The 19,728-nt window shown below is 35.8% G+C and overlaps 1 protein-coding gene across 1 annotated transcript in view; it reads right to left on the reverse strand.

Moving 5' to 3' along the window:
- LOC126843210 (uncharacterized) overlaps nt 1-19,728 on the reverse strand; it is a 181,986-nt gene that overhangs the window by 30,962 nt on the left and 131,296 nt on the right. Inside the window, exon 4 of the mRNA XM_050580584.1 lies at nt 18,246-18,444. Within this exon, the coding sequence (XP_050436541.1) occupies nt 18,246-18,429 (184 nt within the window). The 5' untranslated portion in view covers nt 18,430-18,444. The remainder of the gene's footprint in view (nt 1-18,245; nt 18,445-19,728) is intronic.

The raw sequence follows: 19,728 nt of genomic DNA on the forward strand, positions 1-19,728 counted from the left end.
ATTCCTATGACATTGTGAAGTCAGGGAAAAAAGTTTCTATTGATGATTGATTTATATATTTTTAAAAACATTTGTTTAAAAGACATAATAAATATATATATATATATATATATATATTGGTAAAGTAGTTTTGGATTAATACACTATATTGCACACAATCGTGTTTATAATGATTTAGTAATTGTACTTATAAAAAACAGTTAAGTAACTCGGTTGTTTATGAAAAAGGGTCAAATTCGTTCAATTAAAACTTTTAATGGTTGGTTATTTGAAAAATTTATATTAACAAATTTAAATAAGTACAGTGCATAAAAATTAAAAATATTTTTTATAAATAAGTAAAATTGTAGGCGTCACTTTTAATTTCTCGAAAGTTTTAACTTTTTGGACTAAACCTCTTTGATAAATAATCGATTCAACTTGAACAAAATGACAAAATTGAACAATTTGTTTTGTAAAATATTTCACAACTTGTGTGTTTTTCACTTTAGTTACTTAAAATGTAGGGGTTGTTTTTTATACTCCAACTCTTAAAATTCCCATCTGTAGACTTACTATTGTGTGTAAGTGTTGAAAGTCTATTTACGGCATATTTTTTTAGCCATTTCGTTGACTTTTATACTTCTGGAGTCCATACACAACGGTCAACATACTATATGGTATGATTAAAATTGTTATTATTATTTCAATGATTTAGGTACCGGTCGGCCAGTGATTAATATCATGTTCGAGACCTTAGTAAATGTATACATGCGGTACACCATAAATCAAATGCCGGAAGCTGTTTGCACAGAATAGTAATAAAAAAAAAACCGACCTCCAGCTCGTGTAATAATTATTTTATAAATGCTGTAAAAAAAAAAATAATAATAAAATTGTATACAAACGTTGATTGTGGCGGAAATCTTTTATACGGTTTAAGCGAAGTCCTTCGCCGTCGGTTATGTTCTTTATAAAGTTTTCTTATCAAAAGTTTACCGAATTTCACCTTACGGTTTTTCGTATACATACAAAAAAACCGCTTTTCTGTATAATTAAAACTGCATGACTGCCGCCGTTACAACGGTTAACTTTTCAACAAAATTAACGCGACAAATTAAAAAATGTTAAATACACATACACAATGTCGTTCAGACAAAAGGTGTAAGACAAAAAAAAAAATAAAATCTGTAACCGACTTTGTTTATAGCTAAATAACAAAAATGTATATTATGTCACCCGAAATTATACTACAACCATAAGATTTCGTACTAATTCCTTTGCTATTATGAGTATAGAAGGTGCAAGTTTTATAATGATATAATGGTGCAAAGTACTCATAAATCTTGAAATCGCACATTTATTCCCTTATCACACCATATCGCAACCCATGTTTTTAATTATTTCAAACAATTAATAATAACTTTTATTGGGTTAAAATTTTGTAAACGGTAATTTTCCTATAAGCATTGTCAATACTACGGTGAACAGCGTTTCATTTTTGAGCTTTATAAAAAAAAAAGGTTTACGTTTTTTAAAATTTTAAAGTAATATCTTTCTTATTAAATTACAACAAAATATTATGATCAACACTATCATCCCTTACCAACGCGGGAAATCGCAATTATTAAATATGTCACTTTACAAAAAAACCATTTGAGCCATTTTAATTATGTAATAAAAATCTATTTAGCGGTAAATCATTTTAACACATTATTCGTTTTGTCGTATTTTATTTTATTCATTACTATCACTTTTGATTATTGTAACTTTTAGCACCGCTGATTTCTGCATTATTACCACCATTACACTTGTACATTTTGATTTATGTCACAAAATATATTGTGCGTTGTACTTTGTCGTTTGATATTAAAACATAAAACAGTACACCGTCAACGTCATATACCTACTATACTACTATGGCGTACATAATATAAATTAAACTCTGTTCGAAGACAGAACTCGCATGATTTATCCGTACATAATATGTCAATAGCTGTTTTGTTTCACGGCACGAGTAATAATAACATTGCCATCGTCTCAAAGGCTTAGCTATTCGAAAACGACGAGGCGGGTAAACAAAGGTTTTCTTTGTATCTACCCAATTGTCGCGAGGTAATCTTATTTTTAGGTAGGGGGCATGCGATACCTGAGTATTGTATACTTGGCGCATTAACGGCCATCTTAACGAGTACGATTCATTCGGTCTGGGCTTTGCACACACACACGTCCAATGTTTTCTTGACCCTAATTATTACTTGTGTCGTTTCAATGTTAATTATGCAACGCGTTTTGCCTGTGCCGGTATTTCTTCTATATGGAGGTACAGTCGGGCTCGTGCAACCCTAACTAGCGCATTATACAGTGTTATTAAACGCGGAAAATCTGTTTTTCTTCGTTATGCAAACACCTCTACAAAAGCGAGTCGGACCGCGCAAGACCTAAAAAAAAAAATTGGATTTTCGAGCAATAACGAGAGGAAGGAGTAGACGGTGAGGGGGCAAGGGGGTGGCCGCACGGGGAGGGAAAGAAGAAGCGCCGCTTTTTTATCTCGTAAAAAAATATATATAATAATAATAATAACAATAATAATAATAAGGACAGGGGTCGCACGCCACAAATTATCACCGAGAAAAATACACAGCCGCCTCTTAAATACCTATCCAACGTAAACGTTGGCGGGAGGACGCGCGAGGTTATACACCAATTCGACAAAAAAAAAGAAGAACAAAGCGATGAAAGGGAAAACTTTTGGGCTTGAAAATTATTTATGCAAACATAGGGTTATTCGCGCGCAAAAACCGAGTAAAATTTAAAAAAAAAAATGTATACATATATATAAATATATAAAATATGAATACAAAACGCTATTAATGGCGGACGGTGTTATATTATTCTCCTTGTGATATTTTCATCAACCATATTTTTGTTGTGTACCCCGTTCAACGCAAAGTCGCTTTCTCGTTTAAAAAAGGTTTTGTATAGATTTTTTTTTAAATCGTCTCGTGCAGTTCCAGATAACGAGGGAATTCGAAAACAAAGAGGTGCAATCGTTTTGTGAGAAAACCCAGCAACAGACTATATACAATTCGCCCCGTGTCTGCCTCTTGCCGGTGGCTCGTTACAGTCATTTCCATTTCCTACACCTCGTATTCATGCCGTATTGTGTTTCACAGTACCTTCGTTATGATTATATATACATATATTTATTCGAGTCGTCTCGTCGTATCATACGTCTTAAAGCGTTCCGTCTCAATGGTCACACGTACGGTAATATTGTTTTTTTTTTTTTTGCATTTATCGGAAACTCTCAAATAAGTGCCTGTTAAGTCGCTCGAAATCTTAACCAGCTGCGCTGGCACCGAGATTTTCCCGAGAACGGGACACTTCACACTGGCATTTCAATCGCAAATTATTTTAACTTTAATGTAAATTTATGATTATATTTTACATTGCGAAATCGAAAAAGCAGCGAAAGGAGCTTACAATCGAAAAACGTCACGCTAACGCTCGATGCTGTTAAAACATAGCAGTTTATGATGAAGTTTTGTCGAGAACATTAAAATAGCGAGAAAAGTAGTCAAAGTCTTCAGTTTATGTAAATCAGTTATACACAGAAAAGGAGACCAGTAGAATACAGTCTGGTTGGACCACATGAAAATCGCCAAAACGGTCTTTTGTAACAAAACGGTGCCACTTAGAATGAATAAAGCGGTTTGAAACGATGCGCAGATATGTTTGGTCGGGCACTGGATAGGATAGATTACATTATTGTACTAGAGATGAAATTTCTGGAATTTTTTAATTTGTAATATTAAAAATATGTCTTAAGCGATGGTATTTTTGATAGAAAACTTAGATTTTTGTTTTTTAAGCGTACATTGTTTGCCGAGACCTAATTGGACGATGACTGTTGTTAATATAGTTTGGACAATATGCGATAACGCTGGGAAATCAGACCACCGAGTTGTTTGTGTTTAGCATCTAGAGGGAAGCGTTTGATTTTGTCATGTAGACCCTAAGTTGGTCTTCTGTCAAGATGTAATCCTAGATAAAGTGCTGAGTTATTATTGTAGTTTTATGTTTGTCGGACCGTTCAAGGATAGACGGGGACAGGTTTTAGGACCAAGAATAACCGTTGTTTAGATTCATTTATAACTCATTCGTGATTTATATCACGAGGAGTGAGTAAATAATGTCCTTTGACGTGTTTCAATGTTTGTTTTTTTTGTGCATGATTTTCATTATTTGCATAGTTTCATTAAAGTTTAAGTGATTTATGACAGTATACCGCCGTGTCTATAATAATATTTATTACAAAATAAAATATGGAAGTGGGACGCAACCGAATATACATAAACGCGTAGCGTGTACATCTCTTTAAGTTACGTGAAAGTTTTTTTTATTTTTTTAAATTTAGTTTCAACTTATTAACGAAACTAGGAATCGTCTTGACCTCATACGCGTGTCTGCAAAAAAAAAAAAAAACAAAATGGTGTTTCCGGCGTAGAAAATAATTAAAACCAGCGTTCGTTGCGAGTATATTATGTTGTTGTAAAGACAATATCAACTAGCGTTGCCCGTACCGGCAAGTCTTAAAGAAGAATTATTTTCAAAAAAAAAAAAACAACGGCAATTAAATTATAATCCGACATGACCGAGGGATGGAAGAGAGAGAGAGACTACAACGGTTGTGTGTTTGTGTGTAATTCGGTCGACGATATTATTTTCATAGTTAATTCGACCGCGTTTACGACGTATAAGGCCGCTCCATATCTCTGACCTCACTCGCTCCCCGGCCGCTCGGTTACTTAATCCGACAGGGTCGTAAAAGCCGATTTTATCTGTCGATCAGTCCTATGTACGTCCACGTTAAGTTTGTTACATCTACCGTTTTCTCGGAGAGAATGAAAAAAAACCTTCCCACAGAGTACCGAATGTGTGTGTGTGTGTGTGTTTGACTGAGCCGTCCGGACCGCAAGATAAAACCTTAGCAACAACTTTGCGACACCTACACCTATAGTATATATATATATATATATGTATGCTGTGATTTTGGATCCGTGTCTTCTTTAGCTCACATTGCCCGACACAGCGGCTAAACGTCGTTTATTTTCTTGCCGGGCGTTTCTTAATATTTGGGGTCGACGATCGTTTTTTTTTCCATTCGGATACACCCGCGCTGATCCTCCGAAATGCGAGCGCATCAAGAGTGATAACAATTTTGGTCCACCGCCGGCAAAGGTTATACAAAAGAGTGTCTGCCACGAGCAAGGCCAGTCCGGTCTGACATAATACCCGTGGTAATTTATTATGTTACTAAGCCGTATAGTAGCGTCGCGGAATTTCGGTCCTTTCATTTTACTCAAAACGAGAAAACCTCTCGCCGCGCACTAGTAGTAGTAAGGCGTGGGGGAAACACGCGATTCAAATATTATTTTTATTTATATATATATATATATATATATCCTCAATATGAAAGCTTTCGATGGTCAGGGATTCGAGAAAAACTATTCAAATTCTTCACTGTCAGCCAAGGAGAAACGATATTTTTATTAAAACGTACCTATTTACTTGTTTGAGTGTAGTTTTCGCAAAGCGCAATATTCTAAAATAGACCAAAGGTAGTTTTAACGTATACTCCTAAAAGACCTTTTTAAACTTAAATTGGTAATCAATTTAATAGGTTTTTTTTTAATTTTTAGATAAAAAAATTCTAAATAGAAATTTGAGAAAAACTTACTATCCGTGTTGTATTTCGTCATTTAAAAGTTTTAGCCTTGTTACACTTATGTATATATATAAAGCTACATAATGTATTTAAATCAGTACACTGATACTAGTACCTCCGAAGTACAAAGAACTTGGACATGTCTTAAGACATATAACAACACAATGCACGCAGGATGACTCTTAGCGATAAGACAAGACGTGTGTACCTATCCACGACAAAAAAAAAATTCATAAAACCCATAAAGCTGATCATGTGTATAAGCTGATTATGAGTAAACAAGGCATGCGCGTTGTTTGTTTTTGGCATTTCGGTCTAAATATTAGATTGGATTTTTCTTTAATAAACCATGTTCAAATTGTTTACTTTTACTAGCCTGCGGAGATACCTAACAAACCTTTTTTAAACAATTTTTTTTGTAGTGTTTTTTTTTAATATAGTCTCGATATAGGTACTTTTCGCCCGCGAACATGGTTTCCCATTTTTCCAACGCTAATCATATCCCGGGAGCGTGACGATTATCCGTTCTCGCGTCTCTAAACCGCCGTCGTTGTCGCCGGGCCGTACTTATCTCGGTGGCGGCGGGGCAAAAAGATACTTTACTTTTTTGCACGGGCACGGGGCTTTTTTTTGTTGCGTTTTCGGTATTTGGTTTTCCCCGCCTTACCCCCATACTCGGTTCGCCCGCCTAAATCCTCGTCTTCGCACTCAAACCGCCGACGCTGCATAAATCTGTGCCTCGGCGCCTCCCGTGCAATAATATACGTGTATATAAATATGGGTTTTAACCCGGGTTTAGACTTGTCGTTACGCGGAGGAGTGGGTTTTTTTTTTGGGGGGGGGAGGAGGAGAAGGGCGGTGGACACGCCATACGCTTATTGCGTAAAACTGCTCCATAATTCATGTGCGGTTTAAAATGATAATTTATTCCGCCGATGATGGCGGCCAAAGACGGTTGGAAGACGGCTAAAAGTCATTGACGACGACGACGACGCCATCACCTGTGTGTGGAATAATGGCCGGGAGCTACGTTTTTATTTAGAATACACATTATATATTGTATACTTCGGCGTATAAAATAGAATTTTTTTTTTTATATATAAGACACGGTCGATAAATGATAAAAATGTTTTAAAAAATTCGATTATTTTACGACGAACGACGGGGCGTGCAATTTATACCGGGAGAAATTTCTTATCTCGCCCGTAGACAGACGGCGATTTTTTTAATAACAACAATACACGCGTAGTAAGAATATTATAAGGAAACTTTCAAGTCGCTTTATACTCCCGGGTCACGTATATAGACACATATATAATATATCGTCGTATGTGAGTTTATTATGTTTATCTTGGCGGCGAAGGTCCGTTCGGTTCGTGATCTTTTCTGCCGGCCACACATTTGCCTCTTTCCGTCGACTCCGACCGAATTATTATTTGCATAGATTTTAAGCACGTCTGCACGTTGTCGTCGCCACGACCGTCAAATAAAACCGATATATATATATATAGACCGCACACAACTGACTCGTGGCAGGTATATCAACGTCATTGTTATTCGATAACCAATAAGAATAACAATATATAATATATACTTTCAATAAAAGCGCCTGCTATGTAAGATAACCGCGATACCGGAACCGCACTGCGCCGCAGCCGCGTTATAAATTGATTACACGGTCAACAGCTCGATTGGCCGTCGTTAAGAAAAGAAGATGCCACGGAAGATCTATGCCGGATAGATTAGTCCGAGAATGAATCAAGACATTTTGGAATAGATTATTTTTAAGTGGAAGCGAGTTTGTCTTGTATCAACACTAGTCTCTTGGCGCTGGAAAAATAATAAGAAAATCCTCGATGAATGTGACTCAGGTCGATTAATATCGAGGCGTATCAATCTTGTCAGCATCTGCCACGTTCAGCGACGTCGACTCGGTGGCATTGACTTAGATCAGGGGGGGGGGGCGCTTGGGATACTAAATAATTTTGAGTTTTGTGGTTTTTAAAAAAACCCCCTGGTCCTGTCGTTTGTCTGGGAGTCTTATGATCGCGTTAAACCGACGGGATGACCCGAAACGATACCCCGGACGGACAACAAAACGCAACGGTCGGCTCTGTGATTTATCTTTTCCACTCGGTGAACACCCGTTTCGATACGCGCACGCCAACGCTAGACTGTCTATATAAATGTCCGGACAGACTTTACAGAGATTTCAATACACATACACACTTGGGAGAGCAAAAAAAGACAGATTCATCGCTCGAAATAGAGACCGAACGACGGCCACCGGACTTTGTGCCGTCCATTAATCATAATACGATATTATTATTTTGGATGGAAACTTATCGCGGTATACCGCCCGACACTATTGAAAACCTAACCGGGATAACGTGTAGTACACGGATACAAGTAAATAACTGTTGTCGAACATAATACACACACACATATACATATATATACAATACTTAGGTAATAATAAAGTTAGTTTCACAACCGCGTATTGAATGCACACGTGAATAACAACAAATCGACAATGGCGATTTTCGCGTTCACTGCCCGGTGACTACCATTGTCATAGGTCTGGGCAACAGCCAACAACAGCTGTACAACATACTTACAAACCAGCTTACAGACCGAAAAGCCGTGTACCTACCTGTCCTACCTTTCATACAGCCGTGTGCATTTTGAATGGTCAAAGTATGGAAACGAATGTCCCTTGACGCGAGCCAATGTCATCCTTTCGCTTCATTAAATTCGCATATTTCATCCCTCGGTTTTTTTGTTTTATTCACAAACATAATGCGTCTCTTACTTAAAAGTGTACTCTAATGTGCTAGAGGTGTACGCGTATTTCAATAATATTTATATATATATACTTATATACTTTTGCAGGTTATCTATCTATTATAGCATGGATTATGTCAACTTTAAAAAAACAAAAACAAAAATGCGCCATAAATTTTGTTCCCATCTCGTAGCTAGCCTTCTCCTAGTAGTAGAAATGTATTAAACATAGCACTATTTTATAGCGATGATAAATATTATGCGCACAAGCCCGAACTCAGACATCATGACGTATACATCATACACGAATGTAATGTTTTGTTAACGCTTTTGGAATTGTACAATAATAATGCGGTTGTTTATTATCTAACAACAATCATTTCTGGGGATAATATACGGACCGAAACGCGTTTAAGAGTTTTTATTGTACACCGAGACTATACCCAACTGGTAAACTAATCACAAAACTTTCGGATGCCAAATCGTGTTGTACTCTATAAAACTAAAAGCTTAATGAAACGGTCGAACGGAAAGTTACATTTTTGGTGATCACCGCCCCGTTGCGGTGACCAAATTTACTCTAAGTTATTATACTATGACAATGAATACAGCGATCAAAAGGTTTTCAAACGCCAATGACGATTAATATAAACAAAACCGAGTTAAATAATAGTTTCGTTCTTATAGCCAGGACTAGCGAATGAAATATACTATCAATATATATATTGATCTATTTATAAGGGTTTCAACGTATACAGCACAAAATTTAAAATACATATTATTTTGATAAATGCCTTTTCAATTTTTGGCTGTGCTAAAAGTAACCGTATTCTAAACGTTTTGGAATGTTTAAACATTGTTTGTATTCTTATTTTTTAAATGGTACAAAGTAATTAGGCTATTTAAAATTATGGTGATCCTATATGGGGTGGTATTCAAGTGCGCATTGTCGGTTTGTTTTTTCACTTAAATTAAAAAAAAAAGTAACGTCGTTACGCGTTTGAAATACGAGAAGACGTTTAAGAAATAAAGAAGTAACCGAGATACTAAGCTGAAATTCTTTTCTTTTCTTCTTCTTATTTTTTTTTTTAATGAAAAGAAAATTAAGAATTATAAATTATACAAAACCGTCAACGGCGAGTAATTTATTTTATAAAATGAGTACCTGAAGGAGAGAACAATAAAACAATAGAAAAGAATAATTGGATTTGAATGGACCTAGATTTTTTTTTTTATCAAACGTTTTCCTTTAATTTATCAAAATAGCTTTGTCGTCCCATAAAGAACGCCGTATCGCGCCAAATGATATCACTGTAAACCGGCTTAATTAAGCTTGTACTTAAAACATTGTTTATTTTTTTTATAAAATTAGATCTAACATAAAATGTAGTTATTAAACGAGTTCTAGTAATTTGGTTTGCAACATCGTCTAAAACATTCATAATAAAATTCCCATTTAACATTCAAAACACACGACTTTTGTAATTTCAAAATATGATCTTTTAATATCAAACAGAATTTGGCACAACAAAAAAAAAACATTTGTTAGGTAATGAAAATCATGTAATTAATAACATGAAAAACCTACCCAGCAAAAAAGTATTTCCAATTTTTTGAAAATGGGTTTTTGATTAATTTTTGATCAGCGTTTTATGAAAATTGTATTTATTGTGAATAATATATTTGATTGTGTCGAGGGAAAGCAAATGTAGTGCAATGTACGAGAAGACTTTATTGTTATGTTTATATGAATCACATTGACATTAGATTCAAAATAAAAACCGTTATTATGACTTATCAACTATTATATTATTGTTCGGAATTTTAGTATTAGAATTTTAAACCATTACTGAAGTTTATTACAACAATCCAAAATTGTTTATCTTAGCCCGTGGACGTGGATATTAATTTTCCACCATTTTTGCATCGACCAGTTGCTCTTGTGTAATATTGTAATATTGTTGTGATGAACATAATAAGTTGCCGTTATTGTTTAGTTTATATTTTATCCAAAAAACAGCACGCGCACGCCAATTCGGTTGAAAATAACGCATTACTAATAAAATAACAGCTATAATTTTACACAATAATTTTGTATACATGGAACTCGGAACGATCCAAATAATATACTTAATAAAACAACTCGTTCCCTTGGTGCACTCGGCTGTAAACGTCATTGAATATAACAAATCTATTATTACAGCGAGAACGGCAAATAAACCGGCTGAAAATTAGCAACAATAAAATAATATGTATATAAATAACGCTAACTTTTTATTGTGACGGTGGCTTTTATTGCGCATAAAATTAGAAAATTATCAAGAGCCGGTCCAGAGTTGTTTTCAAAAATTATACTTCCAATACTAATATGTAATTTATTTTGTTGACCGTCGCGTGGCTGGCAAAAATAAAGTATAATATAGTTGGTACGCGTTATTAAACTTATAAAAATTAATAATTCATTATTATTGGCCAACGAAATCATAAAATAACATTACGCCAAGTAACGTTATTATGTAATATTGTATATTTTATAATGCTGAGATTTAATTTTTGTATAAAATATCATGCAGTTCATTTAGTCCTCAGCACAGTATGCAAGACCGTGATGTATTGGAATTTTAATAACGCGCTTTGAATACACTTTGTACCGGCTCGATCAGGCTTTATATTTTATACGAGCTATAACAATTTTATAATCAGTCGGATACTTCGGAATAAAACAAAATACACCATTATCGATTACACCATAACGTTGTGCTATATTACTGTGTATTATGTTAATAGTAATAACAATGTTAATAGTTTCGAAGCAAAAGGTTGTAAATATTTCGCTATAAAATTAACAGCGCCAACGATAAAACTTAATAAGTATCAGGAAAAGAGCATTTTTTTGACATTTGGATATATTACAATTTGGTGTCCATCGAATTCAATACATTGAGATTCGGCCGGCCACGTCAACCGCTAAGACTGTTATAGGGGGAAAAAATATAATCGGCCCGAGTGCTGGAGGCGCTTTGATTTCTGTCGATACTAGTAAATACACAGCGTACACGGGCATAGTGATGGATGGTAACTGACCACCGCGGTTAAACCTAAATCGTATACACGTTTGTTTTTCGGTCGGCCGTAAGTAATATATCGGCTTAATTAAATTACTCGCGGGCGTTGCCCATCGATATGTACCTACACACGCGAGTCAGTCGCCGCAGGTTCGTGCGTCTTCTGGGTAAACCCTTCGCCTAACCGGGTCTTAGTTATCCGTCTCTAGGTAGTTTATCCGAGTCGGTCATCGATTAGCAGCAAACAGTCGGACGGTTTTAAACGTCCGGGCTCGGTCCATTTAATGCTACAACCTCCGGTCGGTTTCGATTGGTCGGAGAAAGGTTCCGTAATAACTTCTCGACCGTCAATATATATATATATATATATATATAAATGAATGCCGCCGGCAAGGCGCTAAAGGAGAACAGGAGACGTGTGGGGTCGAGGTGGATTTCCAATTTTTATAAAAGCGTCCGGCGATACTCTAATTGCGGCCAATAAGTTTTTCATCAAATCCGGCTGCCCCCCTGTTATTCTCGTTAGCCGTCGTCGTCGCCGGTTCTGCCCCCGCGCGCACAACTCAAACAAGACAAACGAAACGATAAAATATAAAAGGTATATTATTATTATTATATTGTATGGCGCACAAAAATATACAACCAACCCTATATTGTAATACATATAGCGCGTCCAATATCGCTAATGAAAAATGTACCGGCAGAAGAGAACAAACACACGCGGTGCGCTATGACTTCCGGCAAAAAATCCACGTCCCCCATCCGGCGGATATGAAATCACATTATTTGACGACACATTTAATTACCGGTCACTATAATATTGTTCATTTGTATCGACCAAACAATACAAGTATAGTGCTTAGACTTTATTTTTAAAAGTATAGTACAACACGGTAGTAGACGGATATGAAACATCAAAATCGTTAGGCTTTAACGGAGAAACAAAACAGGAGAATCTTGTCTTGATTTGAATGAAGAGAAGTCACGCCTGAATCGCCGCGTTTGTATTGATTTTGGAAAGTACCGTTTTCAGGAGAAGTCTTACGAGGGGTCCGGAAACATCAATGTCCGACGCATATACATTAGACCGAGACAGTCTTAGAGCGATAGTCCAGCCGATAAGCGTTTAGATAAAACGAAAGTTTCAGGGTTTGTTCGGAGTTCTTTGTATGCGTTCGTGCGATTTCGCGCACCCAATCGATTATAATAGTATTATGTATACACTAACGTATTATAACCGGCTAAGTTAGCGTCAAACTAAAAGACAACGGAGCGTCGCAAGCCGGATAAAGTCAATTTGGCGTACAACAGCAGCTGTTACTGTACTTGACCACTTGTTGCGACCACACGATTACGGTAAGTCTGTCTCCCGGAGGTCTTGTACAAAAACCTGTGTATACACTAATATAAATACTTCAGAGAGAGAGTGAGAGATGTAGAGAGCCGTACGCACTGTCGAGTGCCGCGCACTGTTATCGTTTCCAAACTTGGAGTATCTTCTCCCATCGGTAATCATTGCAAACACGCTGTTTTATACCGCGTCCCGCTTCAATTGTTTTTCATCGAAATTCGATTATAGTTCACATCTGACCGCTTCGGTAGTTCACGTGTAACGGTGACGTCTAACTTGACGTCTACTTCAATACCACACACAGCGATAATTTTGTTTCTGCAACGTTTTATCGAGAAAGACGATAATTTAAAACATGTATATCAATAGGAAATAAAAAAATATGAACAGTACAAAGGTTTCGGTGACGTTATAGGTATAATTTTATTTTAAAGGATTCGCTTCTAACCAAAATTACAATGTTTATTCCTAAAATTGATACATTTTCCGATGTTTACTATTTTTTTTTCGAATACATACTATAAACATTTTACACATTGCATGCATGATTATTGTTTTGCTTTATCAAATAGTTTACAAGCCTATAAACATGTGTTACTATGCCTCAATCAAGTGTTTTCGTATGTTATGTACACACAGTGTACATTATACATACCATACCTTTTGAACTATGCATGTCAGCCAATAAACCAAACCGGACTTGAATACATTTTAGGTGAATAATAATATAGTGTGAACTTTTTGGTGTAAATAAATTTAAAAAAAATACTTCTGAGATAAATAAATATTTTTTGATATTAAAAAACATTAGGCCGCTATTTGAAAGGAGTGCGGGATATCTTAATAATTTAGTAAGGTATTCCAGGTAACGCTTATACCGGTCCACTGAGTCTGATGATCAATGTTACCGGCGAGATCTTAGCTTAATACTGCGTTATTGCTTTACTCTGTATACCGCATATAATAATATTATGTATAAAACAAATTGTTCAAATGTTTTAGCCTCTGTATTTAAAACCGATATGGCACACCAGGCGAAACATATGTTTACTGTACAAAAACTCGAAACATTGCTAAACCAGTGTGTTTTCAGCTTTGCATACGTGTAAAACAAATATAATACAGTATCAAAAAGTGTCCCTCGATACATATGCTACGAATTACATCTCAAAGACCATAGTAAGGCGTACATTGAGTGACTTCTTTCGCTGTGTTTGGAGTGCAGAATATTACAAATATGATACTCTCGAGTTTTGTTGTGTTGACAGTTTTGACTACGTGGGTAACGCCGGAAGATTTAAAAGCTTGCTATTATTCGAGATACGCGTATTATTATTTAAAAACGACCAGTTATATGATAAACAATAGTTTCTTTGGTGTTGACGAACGAGAGTTTACCTACGAAGCATGCCGAGCTTATGGAAATGACTTACAAACTCAAGGAGAAATTGTCTTGGCGATGCTCAAAGATTTGCAGGCCAATAATCCAACCAGTCAGCCACACGATTTAATGGCAGTTAATTTATATTTGAACAATGTTTCCGGATCATTAATGATGAAATCGGTCGAAGAAAAGATAAGACATAAATTACCCACCGTCACAGACACGGAGGTATGTAAAATAATGTTTCAAAATATAATTTCCATATTACTTGTTTCTATATCTAATAGCCTGTTAATCAACTGTCATAAAACCGTGTTGACTTGGGAAAAAACAAAGATAGAACGTGACACGGAAGTGCTGGGTTCGGATTTCGCTGAACTCAACGATCTGTTACCAAAAAAGTGGCCCGCAAATGAGTATGGATATGGAAATAGACCTCCATATGATAAAACAGCTATACACCAATTATATAATAGTGCGTTGTTGATTAAATACATGATGGAGGAAAAACAAAAAACCGAAAATGAACTCGAACCATATTTACATTTGTATCCTAGAAATGCGTTGTTCTACGACCTCTTGTCCGGCGACCAAAATACCACACCCGTCGGCGACGTGGATCATTTAGAATTGCTTCGAAGTGTCCAAGTAGTTACATCAATCTCCGACATAGAAAACCCCACCATGAAAGTATTATTGGAGAAGGCGACATTTATCTTCGATATGAAATGCTTGAAATCGTTCCAAAGACAAGTTTTGGCCGCTACGGTCCATCCTGTGTACACTGCTATTGCTTTGTACATTTCGCTATTCAAATACATGTATCACACGGGAGAGAGTAAATACAGAAAGTCAGATGTCAAGACTGAACGTTTCAGAGAAGCAGTTGATCATTTAGGCGATAAGGTTGTTAAGTTGCTTTATGATTTTATCGAGTTAGATATTCATCCGGAAAACGTTAAGCGACATTTTCAACTTACCCACCGAGAATTGAAACTTTTTGTTGAATGGCCGGAAAAAAAAACTATAACACTCAAATGGATCGGTCAGATATTTAGACGGTGCTCAAACCCTATGGTTTTGAATAGACTAAAGTTCATTAAATTGGATGAAGTCGAAGAGCAGATAGCCAGAGATAACCGATTCTCTATAAATAAAATAAACGAATTGTTAGAATATGCAGACACTGTCGAAAATTATATAAAAGCAGTAGAAAACATCAAACATTATTATGATGTAACAAAAAAGAAGAACAATGTACTCTATTCGTATGAAGAAATGTTTCAGGATAACCTTACGTGCGACATTATAGAATGTGCTGTTACCATGTATACTACTGATAAATTTAATGTTCCTAAGATTGTCTACTCAAAAAACTAACTTGGGGCCCACATTTAAAACAAAAACGTAAGTCAGACCTCTCCTTAAATCTAGGCTTTCTCTATACAATAAACTAATCCTATACAAATCCTTAATCCGTCCACTCTGGTCCTACGGCATACAAGTCTGGGGCACATTCAAACCCTCCAACACTAAAACTCCCCAAGCGTTCCAGTCGATCTGCTTGCGGGGCTAATAACCTCTGCCCCTTGATATATCACAAACAAAAACCTACATAAAGACCGAAACGTACCAACTTAACCAAATTCTCTATACTCAAATTTCCATTTAAATCTAAGTTCTCACTCTAATCCTCTAATAGTAGTTATAACATTGTTAATAAGTTAGTAATAATTATGTTAAATTTCTTATTATTATCTTTTTGTTTTAGTAAAAAAAAATAGAATTTATTCTGATCTTCTTTAAGTGTACGTTTCTTGTCATTGTTTCTAAACTCGAATATAACATAATGAATGAATAAAGTTTACTGTGATTTTGCCTGTTTTAATTATTTAACGTTTGAATGGATTGGAAACGGTTATAATATACATGTGTTTGTCCCATTCACACTTGATCGCTTAATAAACGGTGTGACTAAAACAAACACACATGTGCAGAGATAATAACATATTTTAATATTACAGTTACTATGTATGGTTTTTTCGTGTTTCCATAATAATATACTCTAAAACAAACCGCGTTAAGTGCGTTTGAAAAAAAAAATACAATACTTCCCCACAACGGAACAAAACCAAGAACACGGTACATACATTATCACATTGACAGTCGTCGACGGTGTGTGTTGGTGATTTATGTTTGCTGGCGGAAATGCGTTTTAACTCAAAAACTGTACACTACGTGTGTGTATATATGTGGATATGTGTTTTTCCTCGTGTCGTATAATGTGTGGTAGGTGTTTGACATAGTTTTGCGAAACCGCGTTTGAACAAGAGCTGAACAAAAAAATATATACTACCCGGTCACTGTAAAAACGGGGTCGTTCCCCAACAAATTCCCTATACACTCGACTCTATACATTGTTGGTTCGTTTGAGTTTAAACAACATCGCTTAATCACGTCGGTTTGGGGCGTTAAGTTCGAAACAGTCTGTCTGCAAAATAGCTCGACATAATATTTAACAGTTCGGGACATAAAAAGCGGAACGAACTAGATTTTCACCGTATGCGTTATTGCAATACTTCCATATTGTTGTTTTCGAGTCAAAAGTTTGTTATTTGTTACTACAATAGTCGTCATCGATTATGTATATATATATATATGATTATTATTCTCTACTGGAAAACCAAAACATAATATATTGAGTGCTGCACGACCACGATGTCTCTGTTTACGGCAACTCATTGTATTGAAAATAGTATATTATTCTTTCCAACGTACCCTCTTGAAAAACTTTGGAAATTGAGTTATTAATCGTCGACTAGTCTATAGTACAATATAGTAAGATACAAATTTAGTTCACACTTACCTGATGTCATAAGCGAATTTTTTTTTGGAAATTTTATTTTACATATTTTCCAATACTTAGATGCTATTTAATGCGCATATGTTGGTAATTAAACGCTAAAAAGTGTTTTTATTTTTGTTTGTGCTATAACTGCTATGCTATTATTTGTTTAATTCACCAAGGCGCAGTTGAGCTATGATTATCATTTTTTTTTCACATAATCTAACTTCGACAAAATAATTAAAAAATATCAATACTAAAACGCGACTTTAACGAATCGTTGAAGTTATAATAAATTTGTTGTTATATTTTTGTTAGTTAGTTAATATATTTGGGTTAAAGTCAAAAAGAGTTTCGCTGGACAAGAATGCACCGAGAAAAACACACTGTTTTTCCACGCGACCTGTAAAGACGTTTACAGACTGAAAAACAAGCAAAACAATGGGTGGGAAATAAATTCGTTTTCGGCAATCTTTTATGGTTCGACATAAACAACAGACAGTGTTTTGCTAAAAATCGTTTGTAACACGGCTCCGGCCGAATCGGTGGCGCGGAATCCCGATATAACATTTTTGATGTCTGAAAACAATTTCACTAGAATAGAAATATCGCACGACTGTCAATCGGGGTAACGAGAACCCTCCCCCCCATCCCCCGAAATAGACATGATTGGTAGACACCGGCTCTATAGACCAACATAGAGAGTGTCGCTGTGCTGTGATTCTTTTCCATGGTTTTTATGCACACGCCTTCACTGGTATCGGCTATATTATTATAACGCCGGGAGGATCGACGGCTTCGAAAAAAACGGATTGCTGAAAAATCGCACAGTCTTTGTCAACAAAAATCGCATTCAATCGTTTAAGTAACTTAAGGCGACAGTAGCTGCGTAGTTACCGTATTTTGATAACTTTGTGATGCTCAGCGATAAGTTATGCGAATCGCAGCGTTATCAAACAAAATACCATTCAAAATCGTTTCCATTCTAAGGATTCTTCGGTGACAACATTTTGTATGACGTTCCTTTTCAGACCACGTGTACGTTGAATCGGTAGTGTAACAATATAACATATGCATTACATTATACAGCTGGTATTTTAACTCACGTGAACAGTAAGGCGGCTCGTCCGACTTGTCGCCGCAATCGTCGTAGCCGTTGCAGTATTTGTCTAAGGCCACGCAATAGCCCGTGTCGCACATGAACTCGGACAACTGACAGCCGAATGTGGTGTCGACAGATGTCAGCATTATCATCGACCACCACAAAAACAAAACCGACGACCCGTCCATGGTCTTCGCGATGTCCTGGCAAACAAACAAAAAATCCATCGGTTACTTACACAAAAAGAAATAAAAAAAACAATCAATTTATAGTAATAGCAAATATTAGCTGTACAACATAATATTGTAATCGAGTAATTGGTGTCGTTTGCTATGTGTATATTATTAAGTAACATTTAACATGTTTTCTCGTTAAACGCGTTCTACGGTTATACATCAATTATAATATGGGATTACACGTTGCTTGATAATTTCGGTCGTTAATAATAACAACAAGAAAAATGCAAGAGATTACTATACAGCTCGTTATACGACCACCGAGCGATGGCTTAACGAAATTCGCCGAGTTTCTTACTCGTTATATTATATATATGTATATTTTGTTTTGTACACACTATAGATATTTGCTCACGAACAGCTGGCCTTGCAATTGTCGAAATATACCATACACAAAATCTTCGTTCACAGATAAGTTGGCTCAGTGATTAGTGATCGACTGGAAAACGCTTTGGAAATTTCACTTTGTCGAGACAAAGCTATAGGAAGGCAAGTGCGGGTAAATCTGTGAAGTATAAACGAAGATCACTTGTCAGTAAACGAATGCTCTGCACTGATCGAAAAAGGTAACTAGGTATTTGACCGTCGAGTACAATTAATAGTGTCTCAGCTCAACTGTAATAGGCCGGTCAGCCAATTTAAAGTATTGATTGCATTTGCGTCTCGCCATCCTAGTGGTATTGAATATGTTTAACGTGCAAATTGTCCAGTGACCGGTTAACGTGACCTCGGTTGACGGATGTCGGATATTGCATTCAAAACTAATGGACTCTCGTTGGATTTCGAATTGTAGTAATAACCTTTGGCATGGCAAAATCTTTGCCATGCCAAACCTTTCGTACTAACTTCTTGGCTAGGGAACAGGTATTTGGGTAAAAAAATAAAATGTCTTACAAAAGTTTTGAAGGAAGTGAGTATTCGCGAAGCACAACTTTAGCCTGAATCACAGATCATTGCGGATGGTCTAAAGCTATATTAGAATTCTACAAAAGTATGAATAAAACCCTGTAAATTGGAATATAATTTTTTTTTTATTCAGTTAGATTTAATTAATGCAAATCATATATTTTTATAAAATATGCATACATTTATATTTGTTCAATTTTTTTTTGTTGATACTTTCCTTAAGTTCGGTCGAGAAAAGAACGATGCTTTCGGGAAAGTATGATCGAAATTAATGAAATGACAAAAGAAAAGTTTATAAGATACTGTATAATAGCTACCTACTGTAGAGTAATGTATTGTATATAT

This window comes from Adelges cooleyi, unplaced genomic scaffold (assembly GCF_023614345.1).
Source record: "Adelges cooleyi isolate 19-005CV unplaced genomic scaffold, UGA_ACOO_1.1 ACOO_flye_CR_arks_rails_tigmint_CR_PRNA_574, whole genome shotgun sequence".
NCBI lineage: Eukaryota > Metazoa > Arthropoda > Insecta > Hemiptera > Adelgidae > Adelges > Adelges cooleyi.